Source organism: Pleurodeles waltl, chromosome 4_2 (genome assembly GCF_031143425.1).
Source record: "Pleurodeles waltl isolate 20211129_DDA chromosome 4_2, aPleWal1.hap1.20221129, whole genome shotgun sequence".
NCBI lineage: Eukaryota > Metazoa > Chordata > Amphibia > Caudata > Salamandridae > Pleurodeles > Pleurodeles waltl.
In genome coordinates this window covers 587105193-587126651 of record NC_090443.1, presented here as the reverse complement: position 1 = coordinate 587126651, position 21459 = coordinate 587105193, and the positions used below count along the sequence as shown (strand labels likewise).

Genomic DNA, 21459 nt, shown 5'->3' with positions numbered 1-21459 from the left:
AATCTCTGGTTTAAATCCAGACGTTCGGAGCCATGCATGCCTTCTGATAGTTACAGATGTATTAATTGTCCGTGCAGCTGTATCTGCAGCGTCCATGGAGGAGCGGATTTGGTTGTTGGAAATGGTCTGTCCCTCCTCAACCACTTGTTTTGCCCTATTTTGTAGGTCCTTGGGCAGATGGTCAATGAGATGTTGCATCTCATCCCAATGGGCTCTGTCATAGCGCGCAAGTAGTGCCTGGGAGTTAGCGATGCGCCACTGGTTTGCAGCTTGTGCTGCGACTCTCTTACCAGCTGCATCGAACTTGCGGCTTTCTTTATCTGGGGGTGGTGCATCTCCAGATGTGTGGGAGTTGGCCCTTTTCCTAGCTGCTCCTACAATGACAGTCTGGTGGCAGCTGTGTAGTGATGAAAACCGGGTCTGTAGGAGGCGCCTTATACTTTTTTTCCACTCTTGGTGTGATTGCCCTACTTTTGACCGGCTCCTTAAAGATTTCTTTTGCGTGCCGGAGCATACCAGGGAGCATAGGCAGGCTTTGGTAGGAGCTGTGGGTGGAGGAGAGTGTGTTGAATAAAAAGTCATCCTCGACCTGTTCTGAGTGGAGGCTTACATTGTGAAATTGTGCTGCTCTAGCCACCACTTGAGAATACGCAGTGCTGTCCTCTGGTGGAGATGGCTTCGTAGGGTATGCCTCCGGACTGTTATCTGACACTGGGGCGTCGTATAAGTCCCATGCGTCTTGATCTTGGTCACCCTGGCTCATGGTGGTGTGAGCTGGGGAATGTGATGGAGTTTGTGCTGGTGAGACGTTAATCACAGGTGGAGGAGAGGGTGGTGGGGTAACTTTTTTCACCACTTTTGTTTGTGGTGTTTGTTCAGTTTGGAACTCCAATCTTCTCTTTCTTCTAATAGGGGGAAGGGTGCTTATTTTTCCTGTCCCCTGCTGTATGAAAATACGCTTTTGCGTATGGTCTACATCAGTTGAGTGTAGCTCTTCCTCAAACCTATGCTTTTGCATTTGGGAGGTTAGCGAGTGCTCTTCTGTATAAGAGCCTGAAACTGGGTCGGTTGCAGTTTGTTTTGGCACCGAAACCCTGTCTGCATCTTTTTTCGGCTCCGAGGTGACTTTTTTCTTTTTCGGGGCCGAAACCTCTCGGCGTCGATCTTCTTCGGTGCCGCTGTCTCGGCGTCGAGCCGTGTCTACACCGGCATCTCGGTGTTGATGCTCGTCTCCAGCACTTTCTGGGTCCCGAGAAGGCTGCGTGCCGGTGTCTCGACCGGAGTCGGACGATCTCGGCACTGTTTGGGCCTTTTTCGGTGCCGACGGTCGGTCACCGAATTTATGGGTCGAGCCATGGCCTGGTGGCAGTGGCGTCCCCTGGGCCTTGTAAATCTTCTTCTGAGTGGTTTTCGACGTCTTACTCACGGTTTGTGTATCGTCGAATCCTTCGGAGTCCGATTCTTGGATCGAAAAGGTTCCCTCCTCTTCTTGTTCCTCAAACTCCCGGTGGGCTGTCGGCGCGGACGCCATCTGAAGTCTTCTGGCTCGACGGTCTCGGAGTGTTTTTCGGGACCGGAACGCACGACAGGCCTCGCAGGTGTCTTCACTGAGCTCAGGTGACAGGCACAGGTTGCAGACCAAGTGTTGGTCTGTATAGGGGTATTTATTGTGGCATTTGGGACAGAAACGGAACGGGGTCCGTTGCATCTGCGTTCTTCTGCACGCGGTCGGGCCGACCAGGCCCCAACGGGGGATCGAAAAAATTACCCCGAAGGGCACCGGAGCTCTTCGATCTTAGACGCGGTGTTGAATCTAACTACGCCGATCCCGAACGCAACAATACCGACGAAAATCTTCCGAAATTAGCTATCTTTCCGTTCCGGAACTCGGAGCGACAGGAACACGTCCGAAGCCGATGGCGGAAAAAAAACAATCGAAGATGGAGTCGACGCCCATGCGCAATGGAGACAAAAGGAGGAGTCACTCGGTCCTGTGACTCGAAAGACTTCTTCGAAGAAAAACAACTTGTAACACTCCGGCCCAACACCAGATGGCGAGCTATGCAAAACATGCGTATCTACAGCGACAGATGCCATCGAACCTACAGTTATAGTAATTCATTCCCTTCTTTAGTATTGGATTTTTCATAGATTCATATGCTTTAATCAGAATAGCAAGTAGTTTTTGTAAGTATACTTCGAAGCAATAGAAGTATCCTTTTTGAGGATGGTGGGTGGCAAATTAATACATCTGTATCACTCAACTTTCAAATGTTCCAGACATGAAGACAGTTACGCAGTTCAAAACAAACTGGAACTAAAAGTAAATAGCAATATAAACCTTTATGGACACTCTCTCACCTTACTGGAATAGATTAAGTAACGCATTGTCCTACAGCTGCATCACCACGGTGCACCTATTCCAGGCAGTACAGCTGCATGAATGTGTAGATGCTTTTTCATGCTGCAGAACAGCATATTTATTTTCCAATGGCACAACTGCAAACAGAGCAGTGGAAGTGGACACTGTCCTTGTAGAATGTATTTTAGCCTTAGCTGTAAGCAATTTGACACCTTTGAATGACAAAATGGGACGGCAGCAGAAATCCACCTTGGAAAAGATGCCTTTGTGACAGAAGTGCCTTGAGGTTAACGATATGATACTGAAAGTTGATCAGGTTTACATATTTGCTGAATACAAGGCAAACAGAATTTGAGGCACAGCTTGACATACAGAGTCTGGGGGGGACTTTTCAGCTGAAAAAAGCATGTAGTATGATGGGGTCATTGATATGAAATTGAGACAGGACCTTGGGTATGAATCTTGGTTTTGTACTGAGAAGTACATAATAGTCTGTGAAATACAATAGGGTTTCTTGCGGTGTGAAGGCCTGAATTTCAATTACTTTTCTAGCCAAGGTGAGTACCAATAGGAACATTGGGTTCCACGTTAGGAACTTTAGTCTGCTTTGTGAATGGGTCTGAATGGTGGTTTCATTAGCTGGCAGTGAACTATATAGAGATGCCATTCCGGAGGAACAGCCCGGACCAGAGGGAAAGCTCTGAATAATCCCTTCATAAATGGTTTAATTATACTTGTGGAGCAAAGGGAAAGAGTGTGAAGCATATCTATTTCGAGATTGCTGCAAGGTAAACCTTGATATATGCACTAATCCCGATTTAGCATATGACAGGAGGTAAGGCAGAATCTGCTCAGGTGATGCTTAAAGGGGTGCAGGCTACATTTTTTACACCAAGCACAGAATCACTTACATTTTAACCTGTATGTCTTGCTTGTGGATTCCACTCTTGCTTTAGATAGGATATCCTTACAGTCCTGGGGAATGTCTAGGTCCTTGAATTCATTGAATTCTGGAACCATGCACACAAATGGAGAGAGAGTGGTTCTGGATGCAGGATCTGGCCATGATTCACGGTCAACAAAGCTGGCATAGCCAGGAGGTGAATGAGATTGCATTCTGTCAACAGGAGGAGCTCCCCAAGCCAGTGCTGCCTGGGCCACGTGGGAGCAATCAGGATCAGGTGACTGATCTCTTCTCACTTTCCCGAGAACTTTCGGTATGAGAGGGAAGGAGGGAAAAAGCATATGCATAAATCCCTGATCATCTGATCGAAAGAGCACTCCCCCACGACCCCGGAAGCAGATACCGACTGGCGTAAAACTGGCATTTGGTGTTCTGGTCTGTCACAAAGATCAAATGCTGGTGTGCCCTAGCGTGAAAATATGCTGTTTAGCTGCATTTGATCCATTTCCCCACTCGTGGCAACTGTCTTTTGCCCTCTTGAGTGTGTCCACTACAGTGTTGCTGACTCCCAATACCTGCACGACTCAGAGATATCCTGTGAATTCTGAGTCAATTCCAAAAATCCAGGACCTCCTGAGAGAGAGTTTGTGATCATGTACCTCCTTTTTTTATGTAATGCATGCTGGTCGTATTGTCCGAAAACAAACCAGAACTGAGGAGGCTGCTATCCTTGGAGGAAAAGGTTGCAGACTGAGAAAAATGGCTTTCAATTCCAGTCTGTTGATATGCATGGTTTTCTGTTGTGTCCACCACTTTCCCTGACTCTGGTAGTTATGCAGGTGTCCACCCCAGCCTTGTAGAGAGGCATTTGTTATGACAAACTCTGAAATTGAGGCGGAAGCATCAGGCCTTTTGACAAATGAGAATCCGGAGACCACCACGCTAGGGTCTCCATGTTTGGAGTGATAGTCACAATGTTGAACAATACTTCTACATGGATCCAGTGCTTAGGCAATTCTTCTTGCAATGGTCTGCAAGAGGTACTAGACTGATTGAAGGAGACTGGGTCCACTGGAGCTGTAACTCCTCCTGCAAAGGTCTCATTCTCAACCTTGCTAGATGAACCAGGACGATGGATGAGGAAATCATGCCTACGAGTGACCTGAACAGTCGTACTGAAACGGACATTCTTCTGGAGATGCTGACAGCCAAGTTGGCTAGTTTCTGATGCTGTGCCGGAGTGAGGTATGCCTTGTTTTTGATGGTATCGAGTTCTGTACCCAAAAAGACTATCCTGCGTGTGGGAAGAGTGACTGACTTCTGGAAATTCACTGTTCGTCCCAAACTGGGAAATAATTCTAGGCAGGCGTCTGTAGCCTTGGACGCTAGTTGTGATGAAGGAGCTTTTATCAGCCAGTCGTCCAGGTAGGGAAACACCTGAAAACCCCTGTTGCGGAGAAAGCATGCTACTGGGGCCAGACATTTCGTGAAAATTTGTGGAGCTGACTTCAAGCCGAATGGGAGAACTTTAAATTGATAATGGGCACCAGCCACAGTAAATGTTTTACATGTATCGGTATGTGGAAATAAGCATCCTGGAGATCCATTGTTGTCATATAATCTCCAGGATTCAAAAGGTGTAGGATTATCCGACAGTGTGATCATACGAAAGGATTGCTTCCATAGGAACTTGTTCAGCTTCCCGAGATCTAGTATCAGTCTCCATTCCCCTGACCTCTTCCTTATTAGAAAGAACCGGGAATAGAACCAGAGTCCTCTTTGCTGAACCGGAACCTCCTCTATCGCTCCCTTGCCGAGCATCAGGAACACCTCCTGCTGAAGCAGGTGACGATGGAGCAGTTAAGATTTTCCTGGCAGATGGTGTGGTGGTTTTTGTGTCAATTCCAACGTATGACCTCGAGCCACTATATCCAGCACCAATTTGTCCAATGTTATACTTTTCCAATTCTGGAGGTAATTGGAGATGTTCGCTCCCACTTGGTGGTTCTGTAAATAGTGGGGAAAGGTAGCCGGTGCCTGATAAGAATCATCGTTTGAGGTTGATCCCGGATTTGGGAACTCTGTTTTCTCCTTCCTCCCTGTCTGGCGTATGAGGCTTTGGATGGCTGCCTATACTGCTGCTGATAGGCCAGTCTATATTGAGACTGTTGATACTGCTTGTGGTAGGAACCTCAAAATGTTCTAAATTCCCCTTCCCCTTGCACCCTCCGAAAGGGCTGCTTTCGGTACTGCAAAGTACCCAGGGACCGAGCAGTATCTGTCAGCCTTGATGGCCTGCAATGCGTAGTCTTCGTGCTTGCCGAAGATAGATTCTCCATTGTACGGCATGGCAAGAATTCTGGACTGTACCTCTGGTCTGAAAGAGGTGGCTTTCAACCAATCCTGGCGGCGTAATACCACAGCTCCCACCAATTGGCGAAAGCCGGGGGAGGCTATATCCAGGGCGCAGTCAATTATCTCCTCGGATGTATGCTCTCCTTCTTGAAGGATCTTTCGTGCCTCTGCTTGTTTGCTCTCTGGAATGAGGTCCATGAAAGCCTGCATATCCGATCACATTTGTCGATCATATCGACCCAAAATCTCCAGGGAATTTGCTGCGCGAACAGTTATGGCTGACATGGACGAGAATCTCTAGCCCCTATTATCTAATCTTCTTCCTTCTCTATCAGGAGGAGTAAATATAGGCACTGATGGGTTCTTAGAACGCCTTTGAGCCGCTTGAGAGATGACAGTCTGGTTTGGATGGCCAGTCAAACATGCTGGAGAGTCCTAAGTTGCCTTAGATTTCTTGTCGAGCTTCTGTGGCACTGGTGGAACTGTTGCCGGGTTCTGCATGATCTTGATCCCCCCTCACTCCATATGAAGATGATAGGGATGGCCCTCACAGACTTCCTTGCTCGTTCCTTAAAGTCATGGAGGAAGCATTCAGACTGCGAGACCGATGTTGGCAAGTGGAAACACGTGGCCGCCCTATCCATTAAATTGTGAAAACCACCTATATCCTCCGGTGGAGAATCTGAAGGACGAGGAGGTGGTGGAGATGGAGTAGGGGCTAGATAGTCATCCAATTCCTCACTCGGATGCTGTAGCATTGACATTTCACCTTCTTCCCCAGATGTCAAAACCTCATCTCTAGGGGGAGCGGCTAACACAGACTGCGGAGTCATACTAGGAGTAAGCTGGAGGTGGCGGTACACTCCTTGGTGTAACAGGAGAAGTTGGAGGCGGAGGTTGTTCCTCTGCTGCAGCTGGGAACCTCCTCCTATAGTCCTGCAACACTGACTGCAAGTCCTGAATCAAGGAGGCAGGCATCTGGACAGTGTCTCTTGGTTGAGGCGGAGGTTGATAATAGCGTCCCTGATGAGAGTGATAAGCCTGATATTGATCATACTCATCATCATCCGGATATTTGACGTGCAACTGGGATGGGCTGTGTGCATCCCCAAATGACCCTCATCTGACTCTTCCCAGTCCAGCAGATGACTAAGTAGCAAAGTTGTCACCTTACTTGAAGTATCCCGAGAATAGATAGTCGATCTGGACATTGCTATGATTTTAACTGTGGCTCCAAGATCAGGAGACCCAGAAGAACTAGTAATAACATCCATTTGACTAACAGCCACCATTGGCAACGTCAATGGTGTCGACAACGATGGTCCTGTCGACGCCACTGATAAGAACGATTTTTCTATCAAGGACGGTCTCATCGACGTTGGTGTGGTTGTCGGTGGTCTAGTTGACGACAGTCTCGTCGCCGGTGTCCTAGTCGACGGTGATGTAGCCGACGGAGCTCTCGTCGGCGGTGTTGTAGTCGACTGGACTTTCATAGACGATGTCGTTAACGACAATGTTCTCGTTGACAAAGGCGTCAACGTTGACTTGAGCAACAAAGTCTTTTTTGGAGGCTTCGGCGGCGGTGGTTTAATGGAAGTAATAGGAGCCTTTACCACGGATGTCGATGTAGTCGTAGAAGACCTTCTCGTCGACGAGGTGGTGGAGACGGTAGATGTGAACACAGTCGTCGTCCCTGTCGTCGACTGTGGTGTCGTCGTCGACTTGATTTTGATAGATACCTTTCTAGAGGTAGAAGGCTCAGATGAAGGAGAACAGTAAGAGGACTCCTCCTTTCGTTGAGGAGAGAATAGCTCAGATGAAACTGAGCCCTGTACGCCTTTTGCACCTTCCTTATGGTGCATATTTTGATGCTCTATGGATCTTTCAGCCTGACCCAGGTCCTCAGATCTGGACCTTTTATGTGGCCTTTCTGACTCACTCTCCTCACCTAAAGTACAGGATTTTGCCTTAGCCATGTTAAAAGTCTACCCTCACGGTCTCTGAGGGTTTTTGTAGAGAAAGTGCGGCATATCTTGCAGTCTTTCATCTGGTGTTCTGGGTACAGGCAGTATAAGCAGTTTTTATGTGGATCATCCACACCGAGCCTTTTCTTGCCACAGGTCTTTCAAGGGCGGAAAAGGCCTTTTCTAGAAGAATCTGACATCTTTTACAGGTTTTCTTGGAGAAAATCTTCTGAAGTAGAAAACTGAGCTGAGCTCAGGGATACTCCCTTCACATGACATGCAGTAGAAAATCTGAGGGAAAGAGCCTCTCTGGAGGGCATTCTGGAGGGGGCTGGTGCCCGATTTGCCAGCAGCCAGGTTTGGGCCCTTTTCACAAAAGGACTGAGATATGCTATAAGAGTGATCTGTGTTACCATTATAGCCTATGGAAATTTTTTGGGTGGTTATTGCTCTTCATGTACCATGGGACTCCCACTTAGACGACGGGAATGAGTCAAGCATGTTAATTTATGAAAGATCCAATACTGGATAACTTAATTTACCCTTCCAGTCACAAACTGAAACATTGTTGGAACACTCACCCACCCTTCTCTTTGCCAACATGGTTTGTGTTTCGGCATACATTGTCTCAAATACACACATTCTTCATGACTAAGAGCACCCACACACCCTATCAACCTTGGAGGAATAGCCACAGACCCTTTTTCCTACCAAATAGTCTGAAAGTGGTGACGTATGATATCTTACAAAGGAAGACCCCAAGTAGGTTTTATTCTACATAGGGTACTAATTGTGCATACTGAACACGGTCGTTGGACAAGATACCAATTAGTCTCCTTCCACAAACAAAGGGGTGTCTGGAAGTAAGCCCTACATAATTGCTTTTGTTGCAGACAGTTGCTCCAAAAAAAAGGGAACATTCTATTCAGTAACAGATGAAAATGAGTTTTAGGATGAGCTGTGCAGATTTGGCTTCCATTTTACTCATTAACTGTCACTTAGCTCTACCCCACCAGTGCTCACCAGTGATGAAGGCTTAAATCATAAGTCTTAAATGGATGTGACTATATATAGACCTAAATAGAGTTACAGACTAGGCAGACTCCACAACAACCAATTAGATGCCTTTGCCAACATCAAATGTCAAACCCAGAATTAGTGTGGCATGTACCAAAACGGTTATTTATCAGTAGAAGTAGTTTTGCCTAATTTGATGGATTACCATGCTGTGCATTATTCTGCCATCTTTTGTTTGTGTCCCGAACTCTCCTCTTATAGTAGTCTCTTTTCTGTTTCTCTTGTTTTTTTTAATTGGGCATCCAGAATTTCATCACTTTGTTTTGTCCAGACTCTCCTGATGCCAGAAGCCCATTCCAGAAGCCTCAGCACATGGTCGCCATCTTCAGATTCTTTTTTCTAGTGATTATCATTTAAATGTTCTGTAGGCTTCCACTTGACTTGTACTTTAGTTATGTTGGTTTCGATTCATCTCATGGGGAAGTAGGAGGCTAGCATGTGAATTTAGATAACTCTTTAAGGGGCATAATTACTATCAGTAAAAAACCATTTCAGTTTGCATTGTGAATATTTTTTGGTTTATATGCGGTTCATAGTTTTTTTTATTTTTTATTGTGGAGGTTTGGCTGCAGGTTGAGCTTACAAATAAATGCCACAGTACTCTGCCCCACCTGTCCTTTCCTGTTCACTTGGACGTTAATGCAGTAGTGTTTTGTGGCAACAATGTGGCTGTCATGCATGTCGCTCTGACGGAACTTAGCCAGGAAAGCTAAGGTGGCTCCCTTTTTTCTTGTCAGGTGTGCTCTTGGTTTAGTCCATGTGTATGCCAGCTTTTTTTATGACATCTGAATCGTCTGTGCTATCCATCTTGCAATAGTGTTCTTGGTAACTGTTGTCCTTTTGTTATTGTCTACAAATGAAAAAACTGTTTTCCCATCCTGATAGGTTTTGTTCTCTGTAAGTAGTACATTATCACCCTGTGTATGTAGGGTTCTTCCAGAGTAATTAACTGGCCTTTGGGGTGTTGGGGTCGAAGGGGATGAAGAGATAGGTATCTGGACTGATTGATTTATGTGGAAATGGGATAAGAACTCTGGCAGAAGCATGGGTAGGTCCTTAGGACTACCGTCATTGTGTACCCTCAGGTTTGGCTCCTGCATAGTAAGTGCTTGTAGCTTGCTTACCCAGCAAAGAGATGTAATTGCAATTATGAACACTATTTTTAGTGGAATAAGTTTTAAGGTTGATCTGTGGAGTGGCGTGAAAGATTCCTTCATTAGTTAAGCAACACATTTAAGTTCCAGATGGGTGCTGGTGCCCACCCTGGTGGGGCTTTCCTCTTGGGTCATTCTAGAACAGTTTGATTACTGGTGTAGTAAAGAAGCTTCTTCCTAGGTATCCACTTGAGTAAGCCATTATTACCACCAAATGTACCTTTGGTAACACGTAGGTTAGGACAATGTCTAGCAGATGTATGAGGTAACTAATAACTGGTCCTGTGTCCAGTCCAGGAAGAGGCAACATATCCTCTATGTTCTCAGGAGCCATGCTGCTAGTCTCAGGTTGTTTGGTTGTGGGCAGAGGACATCACTTCCCTGTCCTCCCTACCCCTCCTTTTTGTGCATCAAAAGCAGACAGTATCTGTATGTTGTTTGGTGCCATCTCAATCAGTTCTGAGAACCAGGTTTGTCTTTCCCACTGGTAGGAGAGGAGTACTGGTATCAGTCTCATCTGTGATGTGTGCTGCCATGGTTGCTAAGCATTTTGTGAAGACCCTAGATGTTGCCTTTAATCCCAACAGTAAAACCTTGAACCGAAGTGTGTTCTTTCTACCATGAAGCATATAAGGTCCTTATGCCTGCTAATCATCGGTATGTGGATGTAGGAGTCATTCAGGTCTATGGCTGCCATGTAATCCACCTCTCAAAGCTGTGGGATGGCTTCTTGCAATGTTGTTATCTTAAACTTTTGTGTCTTTATGAACTCGTTCAGCAAGCAGAGGTCAAATATTGGTTGTAGCGATTTGTCTGGTTGTGGGACCAGGAAGACTGGCGAGTAGTTTCCCTGGGTTGTCTCCTTCAGGGGTACTTTTTCTATAGCCTGTTTTTGTAACAGCCCCCTGACTTCTCAACAAAGGAATGACCTTTCCACTTCTGCATGGGCTTCTTTCTTTGGTCCAAGCTTTAGTGGGTGTTTTATTAGTTCTATGCAATTGCCATAATGGAGGCTGTTGAGTGTCCATCTTGACTGATGTGATCTACTTCCAGTCCTTGAGAAAGACTCCTGGGGGAGAGGCTTGCTTTGTAAGTCACTTATTTGCTGGAGCCGCCCCTATGGACTAGTGTTCACTACCTTGCGATCCTCAATGAAAGGGCAGCTGGTATTGCCACTGCTGTGTTGTCACCTGTGCCTGACTACTCTATTGGAAGGGCTGGTGTGTTGTTGTGGCTTGAAACCCCCTCCTTCCTAGTGTTGCCCTCTAAAACTTAGGGCACCCATCGATTTGGCAGTATCATTATCCTTTTTAAACTGCTGCAGGGTGACATCCACTGTGCTGCCAAATAGCTATTCTCTGTTGAATGGTGTGGTAATGACTCTGGCCTGGGTCTTGTTTCTGAATCCTGAAACTCACAACCAGTTGTTGTTTTCCCAATGTCATCCCTGCCACCAGATGCCTGCTTGCTGTGTCGGCAGCACCCAGTGGAGATTTCAAGCATGTGTTTGCAATTACCTTGCCCTCTTCAGATATTACTTTGGTAGATGCTGCAACAACACTCCCACTGACTCTCAGTATTAATGGGCATATCTGTTCAGTAGGGCGTTTGAATTTGCAGGTCACCATTGTGTGGCGGCCCATTTTTCAAATTTTCATCCCACCATTATCCTTCTTTTACTTTCCTTCTCTGGTGGTGAGCCTGATGAAGTTTGTACATTTACTTTTTTCCTGGCAGTGGAGGCAATAATAGATTGCGCCACAGTGTTGCCCTGTAAGTGTAAGCTAAATCATTTCAGGAATGTTTATGTCCAGAAACTGTATTTTAAATGTGGATGTGTGCGTGTTTGGTCAAGTTTCTGTGTGACTATAGTATAAGCTTTTTTTTGTGAACAAAGTATTTAGACTATCTTGTTGATTAAATTATGAGGAATTCAGAATATAAGTGAATAAATATATATTAACTTTTCTGTATAAATGTTAAGTCTCTTCTATTGACAAAGCAGTATTCTCATACTGTTTAGTTGGTGATGTTGAATTTATATTTCGGATGTTACAGCTGCCAACAGACGCATTTTCTCTGACCAGACATCTTGAACATTCACTTTGTCTAGATGTGCCCCCAAAACATCTAAAGAAGCATATATCCTGTGAAGAAACACCCTTGAAGTAAATGAGCCCCCAATTTGACTGTGGGTTCATGGATCAGTTTGCAAATTAGACCTTAAACCAAATGCATGACAACTGCATTTACATTTTGCTGCAGAGTCCTCTCAATAGGACTGTTAACTGGCTCTTATGACACTCAACCCCTACTCTAGAAATGTTTAAACAAGTGGAAACAAGGTGAACATCAAACTCAAACTAGGGCACACCTCAAAACAAGATTTGCAAGCTAATTAAAGAATTTCTTATTTTCGGCAAACTAGGCTACCTGATTTGCAATCAATGTGCATATCCATAAAAACTCTGTTAACATAGCGTTCCTAAAACACACACAAATGGCTTGGCCTACAGAAAGGAAACCAAAGTTAATATAAGGCTAGGGGAACTGGATGGAGGGCGAGGTCATAAGGGATACACTACACCTTAATGCAGCCCACCGACTAAATAGGAGTAACGGGTGGCCTAAAGTACTGTACAGCAGGTATTATGGCAGAAGTACTGCTACAACACGCACCGTTAGCCTACTTGTATTAACCAAACTATGTCATGTGGACACTGCGGACAAACAGAGTGGACACACGACATGCCTAATGGAAATAACTTGGGGCCCTGCTTGTTGGACATAACCATAAGGCACACACAGCATGACGATAAGTCTGAGAGTCTGGGCACCTGTTCAAATACATAACAGCATTGGCTTCCAATACCTGGCAAGGCTCGTTAATGTACAGTAAATAACCAACTTCAGATGTCACTGGTGACCTCAGTTACCATTTTCTACTTTGGAGTGTCACTGCTCTTAGTACAGAGTACCTAACGGCGATGGCATCACGGATGGAGATCAAGGACATTAAATCCACTGTCATTACACCAAAATCCTATATGGGTAGAGCAACCATTATTTCAAATGCATTTTTAAACTGAAAAACATGGGCTGGCTGCGGAAATCTCAATAAATGATCATTAAAATAAAGTGTTTATTTTAGATTTCGTGGCTACGTCTTACCCAAGAAAAGGATTCCACAAACTTAACAAAACGCATTTTCGAAATTCCATTTGCAAAAGGTGGCATGTTATCTATAAAACAGGTATTCTGTCAGCAGATAATAAAACTACTATAACTTATTGCTTGGTAGCAGGTTTACACACACACTTATGTCAATTGTTCACCAACAAATACCCCTGTAGTCTGAATTCAGAATCCCATTTCAAAATGTTTATATGGTTAAGCATAATCTTACCAAGTTGTGATTGGTTCGCATCAGCCATCTGTATGAGAGCACTGTCTTTCTTATTGTATAAAATCTTCACACGCTGTACATCCCCATAAACACCTTTTCCGATTCAGAGAAGCAATCCAAAAAAGAAAACAGTTTTATACCAGAGTCAACTAAAATGCTGGATTAATGACATTCAGGCAGCACAACAGTCACTCAAGTTCATCTCTACAGTCATCCAAATGAAGAGAGTAGAAAAAAGATTCTGAACCGTGATTTTTTGAAAGAGTAATTTTGGGAAATACCCTCAGAGCTACGTGAATAATAATAAATTAAAGTTCATGCAAAATAAAACAACATGCATTACACTGAATAGAATCTATTGTGAGGTTTATAAAATTAAAAAACAGCAAAATAACAAATAGCAAAAGTTTTATTATCCAACTAGCCAAACTGTTCGCTACAAATAAGAATTAAGGTGAAATAAAAATGAAATCAATAATAAAAGTATAGTGCTAACAATAACATACCGAAGAGGGTAAACAGACTTTGGGGCGAAACCATCTTTAGAAGGAGAGAAGAGCAAGCAGCATAAGACAAGAAGAGAGAAGAGTCGAGGAAGAGCGGAGATGAACAGATCATCCATAACGAAGGGTGGTTTCCGTAGAATGGTGAGGTGGTCATGGATCATGGTTCAAGGCAGTTAATTGGGGCAAGTTGGTCCGAGGAACATTTTGTTCAAGCACAGAAGCATGAACATAGGGTAGGTAACAGGAGGTGTAGACAAGGAAGATAAAAGGAGAAGACAAGGAAGGGGAGGGCATGGTAATTGGGAAAGACAAGGAATGGATTGAACACAATGGGGAAAGGATGAAATGGGGGAAGGGAAACAGCGATGCATAAGGAAAACAAAATAAGGATTTGGGAACAAAAAATAAAATATAGGTCAGTACATAGAAAATGCTGGAGTTTGGTCAGAAAATGGTTGGTTTATGTACTGTACAAGAAAAACTGAGTAAAGGTCACCCAAGACAAATATGGGCAAAATACATCCAATCTCAAAGAGAAAAATATTGCATTTTATTCAGACATGAAAAGGCATGTAACTTAAATTTTTAACTCTGAACTTTAAATGCGAAGCATGGCTGGTTATGAAATGCAGGCATTTTAATGGTCTTAAATACAATTTAAGCATGCAGGACACAATGAAGTTAACATAAAATGGCATGTTTAATGTTTATATTTAAACAGCTGTTATGAATGTAGCAATTTAACATGAAAGCATTAACAGGCTTCCACGTCATATCACCTTACATAGAATTACAACATACAATATGACAAAATGAAATGAGAAAGTAAAGAACGATCCTACAAATAGGATTAATATACAAGCAGTTAACTGCAAAGGACATTTCCTATACAGTAGGGCCAAGGATTTCTATAACCGGTGTATTGTTGTTCAAAGTAATAAGCATGAAATGTACAAAATGACGGAGACAATATGTAAAATGATCTTGTAGCAAAACATCGAAAAGAACGGCTCATTTTAGACAGACGAAAACAACTGTAAAGCACAGAAGAGAATGATTTGCAGTTTTAAAAGTTTACTTGCACTGTCTGGCTACTAAAATAACCAGTGGAATTGGTCACTTTGCAAAATGAAATTAAGATGTAACGGAAGATGAAATACTTCACTATGGGTTTTACTTAGGAAATAAGCTTGTAACATAAAATGAAATGGGTAAAAGTCAACTTAACAGTACATATATTAAATAAAAACCTCAAAACTAAGCAGAAGTATGAAAGTATGTGGAAAGTAATTAGAAGTAAATGTTTCACTGACCTCTTCATTTAGATTGCTAACCAAGAGGACAGTATAGACTCCAGGTGTCATTCCACCCATACCAGCACGACCAGCAGCATGAGCATGAGCATGAGCTGCCGCAGCAGCATTAGGAATGCCCATGGGACTTAGAGTTCCTGGAACAGCTGTAACTGGAAGACCTAGTTAAAAAATAACAGTCAATTAGGAACTTGAGGAGCATATGTATGACTTGAGATTGTGAGAGTAACCAAATTGTTTTAACTTTGGGATACATCTTAGTAGTACAAATGAACAAAAACGGACTCAAACTGCAAACGTAGTTACTGGGACATTCTAACAGGCAGTGGAAATATTCCAGTAAGTCACACCATGCAAGAGAAAAAATGAACAAATGTTTTGCTGTAAGAAGGTATTCCTTACACAGATAATGGGAATTTTATTCTGCGTTTATTACTTGAGACGCTATCAGCCACTGATCAAACAATTTCCGTGTTATTAACACTGAACAAAATATACAAATGCTGTAATAACCGGACCAACACTAAAGCGCATTGTCCTCTACAAAAAAGTGATGGTGTCCCACTACATTCATAACTGCTATGATACATGGGAATATTTTCTAGACTTCATTAGTCACCTACTTCAACACCACGCTCCGTGACTTGAGCACTACCTTTCTCAAAAGAGCAAAGTTCTGTATACTTACACAACTTCTGTGTATCAAACCACCACTCTGTGTTAAATGGCCTCAAATATTCCTCAAAATAAATTAGAAAACAGATACTTTGCTAGATGTTAAAGGGAAGCATCACACTGGATCGACAGCCACAATCTTTAAATTCAACCCAGGGCCCTCATAACTAATGAAAAATGTACTAGATCTTTATTGTATAGTTTTCATAAAATTTTCAATAGCAATAAAAACACCTCAAAAGATTAAGAAACTAGTATGCATGGCAACTTTCCCTCAAAAGTACAAAAATAAATAAAAAAGGCAACATTTTAGAATGCTGTACAAAAATCCTAAACCTGAACTTGGATTATATAAAAAAAAAACCAAAAAAACTTTACAGCACTTAAAGAAAAGTATCGATAATCAAAATCAGCACATTTCTTGTGCTCCAGAGACTTTATTGGCTGTACTCTGCGGGTACACAGTTTACCACTGGAGTCCAAGTGCACTTCCCTGGAATGGTGAAATGACTCATTGGGAACTGGAATCTCTCAGAGTAGTTGTGTTAAGAAGTTAATGCTTACTGCAGGGTGAAGATGAATTTAGAAGTTCCAATTATCCATGACAGTGCATTATTCTAGGGACAATAGGGCATATTTTTATACGTAAGTAAAAGTAACAGCTAAAAATATGGTAATATCACATTTGCGGACCAGGATATGACACCAATCACTGTTCAAACTTGTTAGTGCTTGGAGTTGGAATTCTGATGTCACTGGAACTTTGACTAATGTTATTCTATTTGGCTTCTTTCAAGTGAATGCTGAGATTTTCAAGAGTACTCAAGATCTTAGCGTTTATTAATAGTTGTCACCCCCAAAAAGTGGTCAATAAAGTGGTCAAGTGATATAGGTGAGGAGGGTCTCAGGACCACTTCTGGTGCTGGGCAAGCCTTGCTTACCACACTGGTACAAAGACTCAACTAGTAGGCACAATCTCATTAAACTAGGACTTAAAAACGAACCACCAAAATAACTATGACCATAAAAAGCGGAATCACTGGAGAGTGGCTGCTACTGAGGGATACAATCCACAATGTAACTGAAATCCAAGTGCCAGTTTAATGCCTGAACAGATGTTCCAGATGAATTAGTGAACACTTTGTTTCTCAGGTGTGCTTTTTCTTTCAGGGGCTGTATCTGGAAATTTCTTGGTTGACTCCAGCTTTTCCAGTGGTGGGAACAGCAACAGGATTTGGCCACAGACCGCAGTCATTGGTCAAATGAAATGGTTTCTTACCTGTAACTCCAGTTCTCTCGTAGGGGTATTTCCATGATAGTCATAAGCACTGAATAGTTCCGCGCGCCTGCGGGGACCCCGGAGCACTGTTGTGTAGTATATTCTTAAGTGCAATCATCAGCTCCTTGACAAAAAGGTCTGTGAAAAACACTTAAGAATAACAATGTGCAGCCTATGTGAACAGCTACACAGGCCAAATTGTTAGAAGAAAAAAACAGTTGTAGTGTAAATTTCACGTTTAAACCTCTATTTATTCTATAAATACATAAATAAATACATTCTCATATTTTATTTACACCTCTCATGAGAATAAAACAATGTAGGGCAGTGTAGCCCATAGGCTGCCATTATACAGAATGAAAATAGAGCTGTGCCTTTAAGAAAGTAAAGTCTTCCTGTTTCCCATCATGCACAGCAAAAGGCAGTTGCCTCAGTTCTTTTTTGGAGGCTATTAACCTGACATGAAGAAAAAACAAAACATTTGTTGGAGTACCAACCTCCATAATATTCATGTTCTATGTCAACTCCACCGGGGAGGAGGGAGGGTTGCTTATGACTATCATGGAAATACCCCTACGAGAGAACTGGAGTTACAGGTAAGAAACCATTTCTTCTCTCGTAGGGGATTTCCATGTATAGTCATAAGCACTGAATAGAGTAGCAAGCCCATCCCCATAACCGCGGTGGAGTAGATATAAGAATACTGAGAAAAACATGAATCATGCAAACAAATTCTTGAGCAAAGCCTGCCCAACCTGAGCATCTGCCCTAGCGTCTGTATCAAGGCAGTAATGCTTAGTAAAGGTATGGACCGACCTCCAAGTGGCAGCCTTGCATATTTCTGCCAAAGGGACATTTCTCATCAAGGCTACAGTAGCTGCTTTCCCTCTGGTAGAGTGGGCTTTTGGCCTACCACCAAGGGATTTGTTTGCTAACTGATAACATAACATTATACATGAAACAATCCACCTGGATAAAGATTGTTTAGATGTACCCAAACCTGTTCTGATTGGGCCATAGTTAATAAAAAGCTGTTGTGATTTTCGTAAGCTTTTTGTCCTGTCCAAGTAAAATTTCAATACTCTCTTTACATCCAGAGAGTGCAGAGTTCTCTCAGCAGGAGTAGCTGGATTCTGAAAGAAAGTCGGTAATGAAATTGTTTGGTTCACATGGAAGTCGGAGACTACCTTAGGTAAAAATTTTGGATGAGTTCTCATTACCACTTTTGCAGAATGAAAAACCGTGTAGGGTTCCTGAGCGCAAAGGGCCTGGATTTCGCTGACCCTACGCGCTGAAGTGATTGCCACCAGAAAAGCAGCTTTCCATGTGAGATGTTGCAGCGATGCCTTATGTATTGGCTCGAATGGCGGCAGCATCAGACGTGATAAGACAACGTTCAGTTCCCATGGAGGAGAAGGCTTTCTAATGGGGGGAAAAACCTTCTTTAAACCTTCTAGGAAATCCTTAATAATCGGAATCCGAAAAAAGGAAGTTTGTGAAGGACACTTTCTGTATGCTGTGACAGCCGCCAAGTGAACTTTTATTGACGACAGTTGTAAGCCCGATTTTGCCAAACTTAACAAGTATGGCAGGATAGATTGTTCTCCACAGGAAACCGGGTCAATGTTGTTGTGTAAACACCAAATGCAGAATCTCTTCCACTTGCTTGCATAGGCTGATCGTGTGGAAGGGCGCTTTGCTTCCTTCAGAATTTCCATACAATCCTGAGGTAGGTTCAAGTGTCCATATTGCACTAGCTCAGGAGCCATGCTGCCAAACTCAACGATGAGGGGTTGGGATGAGATATCTGCCCTCTGAACTTCGTGAGAAGGTCCGGACGATATGGTAGCCTGATGTGTGGTTTGAGTGACCGGTGAAGAAGGTCTGGGAACCACCACTGGCGTGGCCACTCCGGAGCAATTAGGATCATTTTGGTCTGAACATTGGACAGCTTCTGGAGGACCGCCGGAATCAGGGGAAGCGGTGGAAAGGCGTAAAGAAATGCTCCTGACCAGCTTATCCACAGGGCATTCCCCAGTGTCCCTGGATGGTAATATCTGGAGGCGAAGTTTTGGCATTTTTTGTTTTCTGGGGTTGCGAATAGGTCTGTAGAGGGGGTACCCCAGAGTGCGAAAATGGAATGAACGACGTCGTCGTGTAGTACCCATTCGTGGTTCTCGTCCATTACCCGACTGAGGGCATCCGCTTGAACATTCTGGATGCCGGGCAGGTGAGTTGCCACTAGTGACAGGTTCCTGGCTAGAAGCCAATGCCAGATTGTCTGAGCCTCTCTGGATAAAATTCTGGACCTGGTGCCTCCTTGTTTGTTCACGTAGTACATAGTGGCCACGTTGTCTGTCTGGAGAAGGAGAGTTTCCGTTCTCAGAGAGGGAAGGAAGGCTTTGAGCGCAAGGTGGACTGCGCGAAGTTCCAGCAGGTTGATGTGATAGAGACTCTCTCTCTGTGACCACTCGCCTTGGACTCGAAGATGTTCCATGTGCGCCCCCCATCCGATCAGTGACGCATCTGTTACGATGGTTTGAGATGGGGGCCGTTGTTGGAACGGAATCCCCACCAAGAGATTGCTGGGTAAACACCACCACTTGAGGGATTGTAGGGTGTGAGGAGAAAGAAGGACTTTGTTCTCCCAATCGTCCCTCAGTTGACACCACTGATCCTCCAGGTTTTCCTGCAATGGTCTCATATGGAGGCGAGCATTGGGAACCAGATGGATACAAGACGCCATCGAGCCCAGTAGAGAAGCTATTATTCTTGCAGTGGCTTGAGGTCTTTCCTGCAGTTGTTTGCACTTCTGGAGAATCGATAACCGTCGTTCCTCCGAAGGAAACACCTTTCCTAGCCTGGTATCTACAATGGCCCCTAAGTAATGCAACCTCTGAACAGGTGTTGCTGTAGATTTCAGGAGATTGACTTGAAGACCAAGTTTTTGCAGCAGTTGTAGAGTCCATTCGAAATGTTGCTGTGTCTCGAGACAACTGGAGGCCTTTATGAGCCAATCGTCTAGATAGGGGTAGACGAATATTCGCTGTTTCCTCAAGTGGGCGGCTACTACCGCCATGCATTTGGAAAAAGTTCTTGGCGCTGATTTTAGGCCGAAAGGTAGAACTGCAAATTGGTAATGGCGTTTTCCGACAGTGAACCTTAGGAATTTTCGATGTTTCTTGGTTACTGGGATGTGAAAGTAAGCGTCGCAAAGATCTATCGCACATAGCCAGTCGCCCTGACGTAGATGTGGATAAATTTGGTGTAAGGCTAACATCCTGAATTTTTCTTTGCGAATCCATTTGTTTGCTGTCCTCAGATCTAAGATGGGACGAAACTCTTGTTTGTCTTTTTTCGGTACAAGGAAATATCTCGAATAAATCCCCTTCCCTTGCTGGCTGATGGGAACGGGTTCTATGGCTCTTTTTTGCAATAGGATATTGACCTCTAACTGTAGAGCTTCGAGATGGCGGCTGGCTGTTTTGGGTGGAACAGATGGTGGAGGACTGGTGAATCTGAGAGCGTAACCATGTCTCACAATATTCAATACCCAGGCGTCTGTTGTGATGCGTAGCCACTCGTCCAGATGATTTGAGATACTTCCCCCTACCGGAGTGGATAACGGAGGAGGGGGAAGCAAAGATTCAGGGCTTAGACGTGGGAGCCTGTCGAGTTGCCTGAGTTTGAGGTGTTGAACGACCCCTTGTCGACCTTCGCTGAGTAGAGAAACCCCTTTGATACTGCTGTTGTTGCTGTTGCTGGGGGCGCGAAGACATCCAGTGTGGCGACTGATACCGGTGGGTGAAAAGTCGTCGTTGATATGGCCGGAAAACCTTTCTTTGTTCTTTCGGTCTTTCCATCCCTACCGCTTTCAAGGTATCTAGTTCAGCTTTCATTCTAGCCATCTCGTCATCGGCATGAGAACCGAACAAGGTGGAGCCCGAGAAAGGCAGGTTTTGTATTCTCTGCTGCGCTTCAGGTTTGAGTGATGTAAGTCTCAACCATGCATGCCTTCTGAGCGCTATCCCGTGTGCATAATTGTGTGCGGATAGCACCGAAGAGTCAGCTGCAGCACTTATAATTTGGTTAGACACCATGGATCCCTCACCCACGACCTCCAGGAAATCTTCCCTTTTATCCTTAGGAAGATGTTCCGCAAACTGTATTAAAGAGTCCCAGAGGGCACGATCGTACCGCCCTAATAACGCAGTAGCGCTGGCTGCCTTCATCGTGACGGCTGCAGTAGAGCATACTTTTCGTCCTGCAGCATCTATCTTTCTGCTCTCTTTATCTGGAGGTGAAGAAGAAGATGGTGAGGTTGAATGCAGTTTCTTTGCCGCTACTATGACCACCGAATCAGGAACTGGGTCCGACCTCAAGAATAGAGGATCTTGTTCTGGTGGACGATATTTTTTAATAAGTCTGGAAGGAGCAGACTTTGTTGCGGCCGGTGCAAGGAAA

The 21459-nt window shown here is 44.1% G+C and overlaps 1 protein-coding gene across 2 annotated transcripts in view; it reads right to left on the bottom strand.

The window, feature by feature from the left end:
• The window catches only part of PTBP2 (polypyrimidine tract binding protein 2), a 135413-nt gene that overhangs the window by 28292 nt on the left and 85662 nt on the right, over positions 1–21459 (bottom strand). For both annotated transcript variants that reach the window (XM_069232134.1, XM_069232135.1), the window contains exons 9-11: positions 15042–15202; positions 13729–13762; positions 13223–13315 (exon numbers count right to left, since the gene is read on the bottom strand). In XM_069232134.1, coding sequence (XP_069088235.1) covers positions 13223–13315; positions 13729–13762; positions 15042–15202 — 288 coding nt within the window. The remainder of the gene's footprint in view (positions 1–13222; positions 13316–13728; positions 13763–15041; positions 15203–21459) is intronic.